The 10,716-nt window shown below is 58.6% G+C and overlaps 1 protein-coding gene and 1 long non-coding RNA gene across 2 annotated transcripts; one reads left to right on the top strand and one right to left on the bottom strand.

Annotated features, from left to right (window-relative positions):
• Window positions 1-1,632: 1,632 nt before the first annotated feature.
• Window positions 1,633-4,132, bottom strand: LOC119471455. The gene is made up of 4 exons (XR_005200508.1): window positions 3,013-4,132; window positions 2,645-2,782; window positions 2,224-2,328; window positions 1,633-1,825 (listed from the first exon to the last, which is right to left on the bottom strand). It is a non-coding gene; the product is annotated as an uncharacterized LOC119471455 (long non-coding RNA).
• A 1,150-nt stretch (window positions 4,133-5,282) lies between these two features.
• Window positions 5,283-7,382, top strand: CEBPB (CCAAT enhancer binding protein beta). Its single transcript, XM_017529917.2, has one exon. The coding sequence runs from the start codon at window positions 5,728-5,730 to the stop codon at window positions 6,763-6,765; it is 1,038 nt and encodes a 345-aa protein (XP_017385406.1). The 5' UTR covers window positions 5,283-5,727; the 3' UTR covers window positions 6,766-7,382.
• Window positions 7,383-10,716: the final 3,334 nt, after the last annotated feature.

Here is a 10,716-nt window from a genome sequence, read left to right as displayed (position 1 = left end):
AGACCCAGCCCCGTGGTAAACATTTTAAAGTTAAAAAAGGGTATAGGTCTTCCTCCGTGAACCTTCGCCCTACCCCCTCTCTCCTGTGGTAGCCTCTTTAGCAGTGCCCATGACCAGCCTCCTGGTGTGCACGGGCTTGTGCGCTCCCTTCCCGATCAACCTAAGGTGACAGTGTTGGGCTTAAGTTTTTTTTTTTTGAGACAGGGTCTCACTGTGTTGCCCAGGCTGGAGTGCAGTGGCGCGATCTTGGCTCACTGCAACTTCCGCCTCCTGGGTTCAAGCGATTCTCCTGCCTCAGCCTCCTGAGTAGCTGGGACTACAGGTTCCTGCCACCATGCCCAGCTAATTTTTGTATTTTTAGTAGAGACTACCATGTTGTCCAGGCTGGTCTTGAACTCCTGACTTTGTGATCTGCCTGCCTCGGCTTCCCAAAGTGCTGGGACTACAGGTGTGAGCCACCAAGCCCAGCCTCACAATCTATACTATAATCACTGATCTTGTTTAGTGCTGTTTCCCCCCAGGAGAATTTCAGTACCACGAGGACAGGAATTGCTTGTCTTGTCCATGAATGTGTCTCTAGGGCCGGATTTACAGCATATGCCAAGGAACATTTGACGAAAGACTATGTGAAGATTGAGCACTGTTTTCTGTTCACTGGATGCTTTGGTTCCTCTCAGTGGTCTGCTGATGCCCTGTGTGCCTCTATCACATCCATGGCACTGGCTTCCCCGCACCCAGAGCAAGGGTGCCCAGCGGGTCTTCAAGCATGTGAATTGTTCCTGCAGTCCCAGAGCCTGCCACCTGGTGGCAGCATATACTCAGGCAAGCTTCACCACCTGGCCTGGCACCTCCCGCCTCCAAAACCGTAGATCCCAGAACCTCAGAGCCTGGCAGCCCTCAGGGATCTACCTCTGCCAGCCCCATTTGGCAGATGGGGAAATTGAGGCCTCAGAGAGGAGGCATAATGTGGAAAATCTCAAACACTGGGCTCAGGGAATCTGGCTAAGTCTGGCTCTTGTCCCCATTCACAAGGGCACAAAGGGAAATTGGAGGGGGAAGTGGGAAGTCCTAACCCTCTTTGGGCCTCAGTTTCCCCATCTGCCTGCTTTGTGGAATGAAAGGGACATCTGATTCACTCCCATGTGTCGGGGAACACCAGCAGTGAGGGGGAACAGCAGGCCCAGAACCCCAGATAATGTTATCACCCCATTTTATCAATCGGGGACTGAGGCCCAAGGGAACACCAGACATGGCTGGAGAACCACAGCATGGATGGCCCAGGTAGAATGAAAGGCCACCCCCGGCCACCCCCTGCCACCCCCTGCCCCATGCCCACTGGAGACACCCCCATTCATGGTCTGACGGTTCACCTTTCGGCCTTATTTTCAGACCTGCTGGCTGGTTTCTTTTCTTTTTATTTTATTTTATTTTTTTTCCTGAGACAGAGTCTTGCTCTGTTGCCCAGGCTGGAGTGCCGTGGCGTGATCTTGGCTCACTGCAACCTCTACCTCCTGGGTTTAAGAGATTCTCCTGCCTCAGCCCCCTGAGTAGCTGGGATTATAGGTGCCTGCCACCACACCCAGCTAATTATTTTTTGTATTCTTAGTAGAGATGGGGTTTCACCATGTTGGCCAGGCTGGTCTCGAACGCCTGACCTTGGGCCTCCCAAAGTGTTGGGATTACAGGCATGAGCCACCGTGCCTGGCCGCTGCTGTCTGGTTTCTAAGCCCCTCAGCAAAGCACTCTCCGTCAAAGCAGCCACTGTGGGTCTCCCCTTGGCGAACTGCCTCAGTTTTTCCCCTCTTGAAAATGGGCTAGGGAAAAGCTGCAGGGACAGGGAGGAGGAATTCTGAGAAGCAGTTTGGGGACAGAGAAGGACGTGCGTCCCAGGTAGGAAAGTGCCTGTTCCTTCCCCGCCCCCGCCCGGCTTCTGCCCACCACCATGTGGCCACGTGGGCCCAGCCCACATCTTCAGGTTTTAAAAGAGGAGCTGGAAATCTGAATTTTGATGTGAAATCTCCTGATTTTTAAATGTTGGCAGTAAATTCACTTAAACACATACACATCAAACAAAACACTCTGGGGTCACACCGAACCCATCCCTGGTCTTGATTGGGCTACTGGCTGCCAGTTTGAGACCCTTTCCGGCTCTAGGTTCTGAGGGCGACTGGGAGAGGTGGCACCAGGGGGATCCTGGCTTCCTGGGCCCACACAGCCACTCACATGCTCTGGGCCTCCGGGATGGTGGCCCTCAAGTTCCCACCATCCTCCTCCTTGAGGAAAGGCTGAACAGGACTGGGGTGGGGGTAGGGAAGCAGCAGGCGGGGCCTGTTGAGCAAGAGCCTTGTAAAAACAAGGGCTTACGTCATCCTAGCTTGCAGCTTCGCTGCAGGACACCTGGGGTGGCACCGGGGTGGGACCTGCCCTGAGAAGGGATGGGTCATCCCCGGCAGGGGGTGGAGGGCGGGGACGGGTGGCAAGCATGCTCCACTCTGGAGGCCATAGGGCTTGGACCCCTGCGGGGCCGAGTCTGGTCTTTGGAGGCTGGCCCTCAGGGTCTGAGTAACACTTAACCCACAGCGTGAGACCCTCGGGGCTACTCTTCTCTGGGCCTCAGTTTTCCTCTCCACAAGGTGGGACTCACATTGCCAGGCCTGTTATGACAAACCCAAGGGGGAAAGTCGGGCTGGGCAGATTTTGTTCCTTCTCATCTTTCCGTGTGACCTGAGGCAGACACACGTAGTTCTTCTGGGCTAGTTCTTCTGGGCCTCAGTGTCCTCATCTGTAAAGTGGAGATGATGGTAAGACTCTGGCCTGGCGCAGTGGCTCACACCCATAATTTCAGCACTTTGGGAGGCTGAGGCAAGAGGGCCACTTGAGGCCAGGGGTTTGAGAAAAGCCTGGGCAACATAGTGAGACCCCATCTCTACAAAACATCGAAAATATAGAAAAAGAAAAAAGACAAGCCTGCCTCCTCAAATTATCAGGAAGAGTAAATGAATTAATACTTACAAAGAGCTTGGAATGTAGTTCAGAGAGGGTGGAAGGTTGGCCTGAGGACACACAGCAAATCTTCCAATTACCTTCAGTCCCCCAAATCTCATTGCGTCTCTTCAGAATCCAGAAGGGAGGATGTGGGCGAGTGCTGTGGCTCAGAGAGGGAAGCCATTTTGCCTAAGGTCACACAGCCAGCTAACGAGGAACCTCTCCTTCCTCTCAGCCTCCTCCATTATTCATTCATTGAGCACCCTCTGTGTACCATGCTCTGTTCTAGGCACCGGGGACACAGTAGTGAAGGCCATGGGGACAGACAGCAAGATGGGCAGATGAGATAATTCTGATCACAGTAAGAATGGTGACAGCAGGGAGTGTGTGAGGAGCGACTGAGGGGCTGGACTTCCCATGGGGAGATTGGAGGGGGGCTGTTTCCTGGAGGAGGCAGCCTTTGGGCTGAGACCTGAGGCGTTGCCTTGGGCGGGGGGGGGGTGACAGTGTTCTTGGTGCACAGGGAACAGCAAATGCATTCATTCACGGGTCCATGTTGAGTGTGCTGCCCCAGGAGTCCCTCGTGGGACAGCCCTCCCCGAGTGGCAGTCTGTAGGGAGGCTAAGATAGACAACTAGGATAACGGAGGCTGGTGACAGGGAAGGACATTTGCCAGCAGGTGGGACAGAGAGGGCCTCTGGGAAGCTGTGGCCTCTAGCTCAGCCCTGAGTGTCCCATTTTGCAGTGAGGAAGGCCTGGCTGGGTGGCCCTGGGGAACCTGCTGCACCCCTCTGGGGCCTGATCCCTCCCCAGCTCAGAGGTTGCTGGGAAGGCCCAGAAAGCCAGCAGGCTGGGCCAGCTTTCTATCTCCTCCCTCCCTGCCTCCTACCCACCAAGGGTGCCCAGAAATGTTATTTCTCCAGCTCTTGAGGGCAGAGGTCACCCCAGCTCAGCAGATAACACCGAAGGTTGAGCAATGCCCGCCTGCCTGCTGGGGCCAGGGCTGGGGTCAGTGGGCCGGGGGTCAGCCCCCAGCAGGCTGGGAGCTCCTGCCTGGGCAGCCTGGGCTAGGACTGGCAGAGAGGTGGGCCCAGGGAGCTGCCCCAGTGGCCTAGGAATGGGTCGGGGAGGGTAAAGGGCCCTCTGAGCTGAGCCTACCCAGCAGAGGCTGGCAGTGGTCAGAGGGCCTCTGGCCTGTGTTCAAGTCCAGGCAGGTGCTTGTCACTTTCCCGTCTGTGAAACGGCAGCAGCAGAAGCATCTTCCTGGTGGGGTGAAAAAAGTTGAAACTTGGGGTCCAGGCCCACCCTGAGCACAGGGCAGGGACTTGGTAAAAACAGGGGCATCTCTTCTCTTTCCTGCATGCCACCCCCCTCCCGTGAGGCCTGGCTTAAGCCCCTCACAGCAGCCTCAGAAACAGAAGCTTTTTTGGTCTCTGGGGCTGGCAGTAGGTCTTAGGGCCCAGAGAGGGCAGGCATCTCGTGTGGGGTGAATGGGGGACACGAGGCTATGTGACCTTGGTATGCCATGCTATGCCCACTCTGGGCCTCCAATGGCACAATCCGTGGGGGTCCCTTTCTCTCCGATGTGCAGCCTCTAAGGTAAGCCTCAGTTAGGTCTGGGAGTCTGGGAACAACGCCACCACCGCTGACAGTAGGGACACCCTTCATGGACTGCAGCTGGGAGAAGTGAAGGGACTCACCCAAGGTCACACAGTGTGGCATGGCCGAGCGCCCCCCATCTGCACCCCCATCTTAGGGCCCAGGAGGGGTGGCGCGGCGCAGGGTGGGAGAAGACCCGGGTGTCCAAGCCGAGAGGAGGCAGCAGGTGCGGTGGGCGGGGCTAGGGGCGGGGCGCCGTCGATCAGGGTCCAGCCCCCAGCGGAGCGCGCTCCTGCCCTGTCCCCCCTACCCCGACCCCCGGGGTCCTCAATTGGTAGTGGCTTAAGACGGGAGTCGTCACAGGCCTCGAGTCTCCTTTCTAGAGCCGAGGACCTGGGGAGGGGGTGAGAGTTTAGGAGAGGAATGGGTCACGGGGATGGGTCGCTTCTCCAGGAGCTAGAGCTGCGGCCTGGGGTCTCCAGGGATCGGCCCGGGGAGCGGCCACCGGTCGGCCGTCGGGGCTCGGCTCGGCCCTCCTGAAAACTCCGCCTCCTCCAGCAGGGGGCGGGCTGCGGCCGCGTCTCGGGGGGGGAAGGCGCTCAGGTCGCCCCCTCCTCGGATTCCCCCGCCTTCCAGGGCAGCCTCCAGCCCAGAGGGGCGGTTCGGGGGCGGGGTCGCACCGCCCCCTCTCGCTCCCAATCCCGGGGCGGCCGAGCGCGGGTGGGCAGGGGGCATGAGGCCGCCCCCCCGCGGCCCGGGGACCCCCGGAAAACGCGCTCTGGGTTCCCGGTTCCTCCGCTGCGCCCCGCCACCGGCCTCCCGGGGGTCTCGGGCGGCCGCGGCCGTGTCCTCCGCGTCCCGGTGGCGGCGGCGGGAGGGGCCGGCGTGACGCACGGTTGCTACGGGCCGCCCTTATAAATAACCGGGCTCAGGAGAAACTTTAGCGAGTCAGAGCCGCGCACGGGACTGGGAAGGGGACCCACCCGAGGGTCCAGCCACCAGCCCCCGCACTAATAGCGGCCACCCCGGCAGCGGCGGCAGCAGCAGCGACGCAGCGGCGACAGCTCACAGCAGGGAGGCCGCGCCACCTGCGGGCCGGCCGGAGCGGGCAGCCCCAGGCCCCCTCCCCGGGCACCCGCGTTCATGCAACGCCTGGTGGCCTGGGACCCAGCATGTCTCCCCCTGCCGCCGCCGCCGCCTGCCTTTAAATCCATGGAAGTGGCCAACTTCTACTACGAGGCGGACTGCTTGGCTGCTGCGTACGGCGGCAAGGCGGCCCCCGCGGCGCCCCCCGCGGCCAGACCCGGGCCGCGCCCCCCCGCCGGCGAGCTGGGCAGCATCGGCGACCACGAGCGCGCCATCGACTTCAGCCCGTACCTGGAGCCGCTGGGCGCGCCGCAGGCCCCGGCGCCCGCCACGGCCACGGACACCTTCGAGGCGGCTCCGCCCGCGCCCGCCCCCGCGCCCGCCTCCTCCGGGCAGCACCACGACTTCCTCTCCGACCTCTTCTCCGACGACTACGGGGGCAAGAACTGCAAGAAGCCGGCCGAGTACGGCTACGTGAGCCTGGGGCGCCTGGGGGCCGCCAAGGGCGCGCTGCACCCCGGCTGCTTCGCGCCCCTGCACCCGCCGCCCCCGCCGCCGCCGCCGCCCGCCGAGCTCAAGGCGGAGCCGGGCTTCGAGCCCGCGGACTGCAAGCGGAAGGAGGAGGCCGGGGCGCCGGGCGGCGGCGCAGGCATGGCGGCAGGCTTCCCGTACGCGCTGCGCGCTTACCTCGGCTACCAGGCGGTGCCGAGCGGCAGCAGCGGGAGCCTCTCCACGTCCTCGTCGTCCAGCCCGCCCGGCACGCCGAGCCCCGCCGACGCCAAGGCGCCCCCGGCCGCCTGCTACGCGGGGGCCGCGCCGGCGCCCTCGCAGGTCAAGAGCAAGGCCAAGAAGACCGTGGACAAGCACAGCGACGAGTACAAGATCCGGCGCGAGCGCAACAACATCGCGGTGCGCAAGAGCCGCGACAAGGCCAAGATGCGCAACCTGGAGACGCAGCACAAGGTCCTGGAGCTCACGGCCGAGAACGAGCGGCTGCAGAAGAAGGTGGAGCAGCTGTCGCGCGAGCTCAGCACCCTGCGGAACTTGTTCAAGCAGCTGCCCGAGCCCTTGCTCGCCTCCTCCGGCCACTGCTAGCGCGGCCCCCGCGCGCGTCCCCCTGCCGGCCGGGGCCGAGACTCCGGGGAGCGCCCGCACCCGCGCCCCCGCCCCCGCCCCTGGCGGCGCGGGCAAAACTTTGGCACTGGGGCACTTGGCAGCGCGGGGAGCCCGTCGGTAATTTTAATATTTTATTATATATATATATATATATCTATATTTTTGTCCAAATCAACCGCACATGCAGATGGGGCGCCCGCCCGTGGTGTTATTTAAAGAAGAAACGTCTATGTGTACAGATGAATGATAGACTCTCTGCTTCTCCCTCTGCCCCTCTCCAGGAGCCGGCGGGCGGGCCGGTTTCGAAGTTGATGCAATCGGTTTAAACATGGCTGAACGCGTGTGTACACGGGACTGACGCAACCCACGTGTAACTGTCAGCCGGGCCCTGAGTAATCGCTTAAAGATGTTCCTACGGGCTTGTTGCTGTTGCTGTTTTGTTTTGTTTTGTTTTGTTTTTTGGTCTTTTTTTTTGTATTATAAAAATAATCTATTTCTACGAGAAAAGAGGCGTCTGTATATTTTGGGAATCTTTTCCGTTTCAAGCATTAAGTAAGAACACTTTTAATAAACTTTTTTTTGAGAATGGTTACAAAGCCTTTTGGGGGCAGTAATTGGCTTTTGTTTTTTTTTTCCTTTATTTTGGATTTGTAGGATTTTGTTTTTGCGTTTCTGGTGTGTAGGGGGTTGTGTGTGGGGGAGCTGCTGTTATTTTTGGAGGTTTTGGTGGTTGGGTGGGGGTGTTGCAGCTGGTTTTTCTGCCTCTGCTACTCCTCCCCCCCACCCACGGGGTCTGCTTGGAGATGGAGTTCCAGCCCTGGGGGAAAGGGGAGAACAGTGATGGGTCAGGCTTTCAGGCTGACTCAGAGCCCCTGGGCGCTGGGACGGGTGGCTGGGAACCCTGCTTGAGAAGGGAGTCCAGAGCCTCTGGCTGGTCCGGAGTGTCAGGCTTGGGTTTGGAAGGGCTGGGAAGTCTGTGACCCCTGTCCTGTGTTTGGGGACGGATAGGCACGCCTGCGACTGTAGGAGGAGAGGGTTCAGGTCTTGGTCTGAGTCAGGGCAGATGCTTTTGGTAAGTGTAGTAGGCTGGGTTGTTTAAAACACAGTTTGTGTATAAGTGTGGATTTTAAAGAGGGGAACCTGGGTGTGTGGATGAGTCTGTGTTTGTGTGTCCCTGGCCAGCAGGAGGGGAGAAGCCAGACCAGGTGGAGGGAGGTGGGGGGTCGGTTCTCACACTTTGATTCCTTTCCTTGGGATGGGAGGCTCATCACTTGCCCTTTTTGCACAAATGGGGACACTGAGCCCACCTTACCTGCTTGCTCAAGGTGGCTGAGCCAGGCACTAACCTGGGGCTGCTAGCCCTGATTCCCTGGGACAGGTTCCTCTTCCCTGACCCCTGATCCCTCTGCCCCTTCCAGCTTCTCCCTGCACCCCCACCCCCATCCAGCCCCGGATGGCATTCCTGAGAGTTGAGGATGTAGATGGATGTGAGTGGATGCATGCACAGCGTCCCACAGTGCCTGGCATGCAAGAGGTGTTATATAAGCGCTTGCTCTTGTTATTATTTTTCGCTGGGAAGCTGCTGGCATTTGGCACCCCAGTCACCAGTGCAGCGCCAATGTGGCCACTACTTGCCAGTGGCCGGCATCTGGTAAACACTGGACCTGCCCCGTCCCATTGAGACCTCACAACAACCTTTGGGGAGGTGGGGACTGTTATGATGCCTGTTTTTAGAGGTGGGGAGCAGCTTTGGGCTGTCCGATCCTTATGGGTAAGACAAGGTTGGGGGTTGCCCTGCTCTGAGGAATTCAGGGGCAACAAGGGTCGTAGACTGGCCTGCCAAGGGTCTGGGGTAGTCTGGGATCTCAGGAGCAGCTGCTGATACGGTGGTTCGTGGTTTGAGAATGGGAAATGTGTTGCCCCTCCTTTTCCCTTTGAGGGGCTGGTTGTGCTTTCCTGTGGGAGCCCAGGGCATGGGGAACAGACAGCAACACTCATCCCCCACCATCTCTGCGCCGAGGATTCTGGCAAGCTCCACCTCCCTAAGGCCAGAGTCTCCTGTTGGTGGCTCGAGGGCTATGTTATCTGGACACAGATAACCCCACTTCAACCTGGGGCCTGCAGTGTGGCCCCGACCACGTCTCCTCCCAGCCCTGCGCAACTGGACACCTGGCCGGGCACACCTTTGGAGCCTCGAAGTCAGTCCAGTCCCAAGCCCCACTGCCTCAATGGTTTCCGTTAGTACCAGTGACAGGCACATTGGCTCAACCTCTAGGATTTACTTGTGAAGGCAGAGGCTGGGGAGCTGGACCTAGGGAAGGAGGGCCTCGGAGAGGGCCGAAACTTAGGAACAACTCTGAAATCCCTGCTCCCTCCATTGTCACCGAGAGTTGGCTGGTGGCTGCTGCTCACCCAAATGAGGTGAGAGGGAAGCAGCGTGGCCAAAGAGTCATCCCCTTCCAACCCATGTGCCCTGCAGCTTGATTCCTGAGCGCTGTCTTGGAAGCAGCAGACAGCCAGTTCTTCACACACATCTTGCTTTCATCTACATAAGCGCCCCATACAAGGTATTACACCCATTTCGAAAAGTGCAAATTGAGGTTCACAGAAGTGAGGTTTGTGCTCAAGGTGGGTTGGGCGGAGCAGGTTACAAAACTATTCGACTCCCAAGTCTGTGGGGAAAGTTTGGGGCTGGGAGCCTGGCTAGTGATTCCAGTTCCTGTTTCAAATCCCAGGCCCTTCTTGGAGGGCTCCTTGCCTGGCCTCAAGTTCAGGCACCCCAAGCCCCGGAACTGCAAACATCAGTTTCACAGTTTGGAAGCAACAGAAAGTGAATTTGAACCTGAGCCCTCAGGCTGCCTCTAAAGAGGGCTGGGAATAGGAGTTCACAGGCTGAGGGCTTTGGCGGTGGTCTGGGTGGCCTGGTGTGGGAGCACTGTGGACGGAGGACTTGGGGAGGCGTCATAGTTGGGGCGACATCCACCCCATGGTTCACCAAGCTGCAAGGGCGAAGAGCTTGCAGGGAGGATCCAGTCCATTCAGATGTCTAGAAACAGGTGAGTGGGATTGGGTGGGGGGGGGCCCAGGCTGCCAGGGATGAGCCTGGAGGAATCACCATAATACGGGTGTGAGACAAGTGCTCAGATGTGCAAAGCACCACTCCAGGCCCTTGGCACAGGTGGAGTTGCTGGATCCTTCGATATTCGGGAGAAAGCCGGTCATGTTAACCACAGACCCACTTAGTGGGTTTGACCACTGAGGCTAGCTGGGAGGTGGGAGCCTGGAACCCTGACTAGTATTTACTTAGGACAAGAGAGTTCACAGAAGAAGACACATTCACACCTCGGAATCTCATGCAATTGTCTCACAGCCTGGTGATTTTAGCAGGGAGATAAGTGGATGTCAGAAATGAAGGCTGGAGACACTGCTGGGTGCTGGCTGGGTGCTGACACTGTGCTCCTTGGTTAAATCAACTCATCAGCCTTTTGGAGGCTGCAGCTTTTGTTCACCAGCATTTTCCTGCCGAACAAACCAGCTCAGAGAGGTGAACTGACCTGTCTAAGGTTGCACAGCCAAGGATGGCAGAAGTTGGAGTAGGAGTGAGAAGGAGAATTGCTCCTTCTGAACACCTGAAGAATATTCCCCTGCTGGCGGGGCGCAGCAGCTCATGCCTGTAATCCCAGCACTTTGGGAGGCTGAGGAGCGCCGATCATTTGAAGTCAAGAGTTTGAGACCAGCCTGGTCAAAATGGTGAAACCCTGTCTCTACTAAAAAAATACAAAAATTAGGGTGTGGTGGTGGGCAGTAGTCCCAGCTACTCGGGAGCCTGAGACATGATAATTGCTGGAATCACAGAGGCAGAGGTTGCAGTGAGCTGAGATGGCACCACAGCACTTCAGCCTCAGCGACCGAGTGTGCCTCTGTCTCAGA

This window comes from Cebus imitator, unplaced genomic scaffold (assembly GCF_001604975.1).
Source record: "Cebus imitator isolate Cc_AM_T3 unplaced genomic scaffold, Cebus_imitator-1.0 Scaffold62, whole genome shotgun sequence".
Classification (NCBI taxonomy): domain Eukaryota; kingdom Metazoa; phylum Chordata; class Mammalia; order Primates; family Cebidae; genus Cebus; species Cebus imitator.
This window is presented reverse-complemented; position numbering and strand designations above follow the sequence as displayed.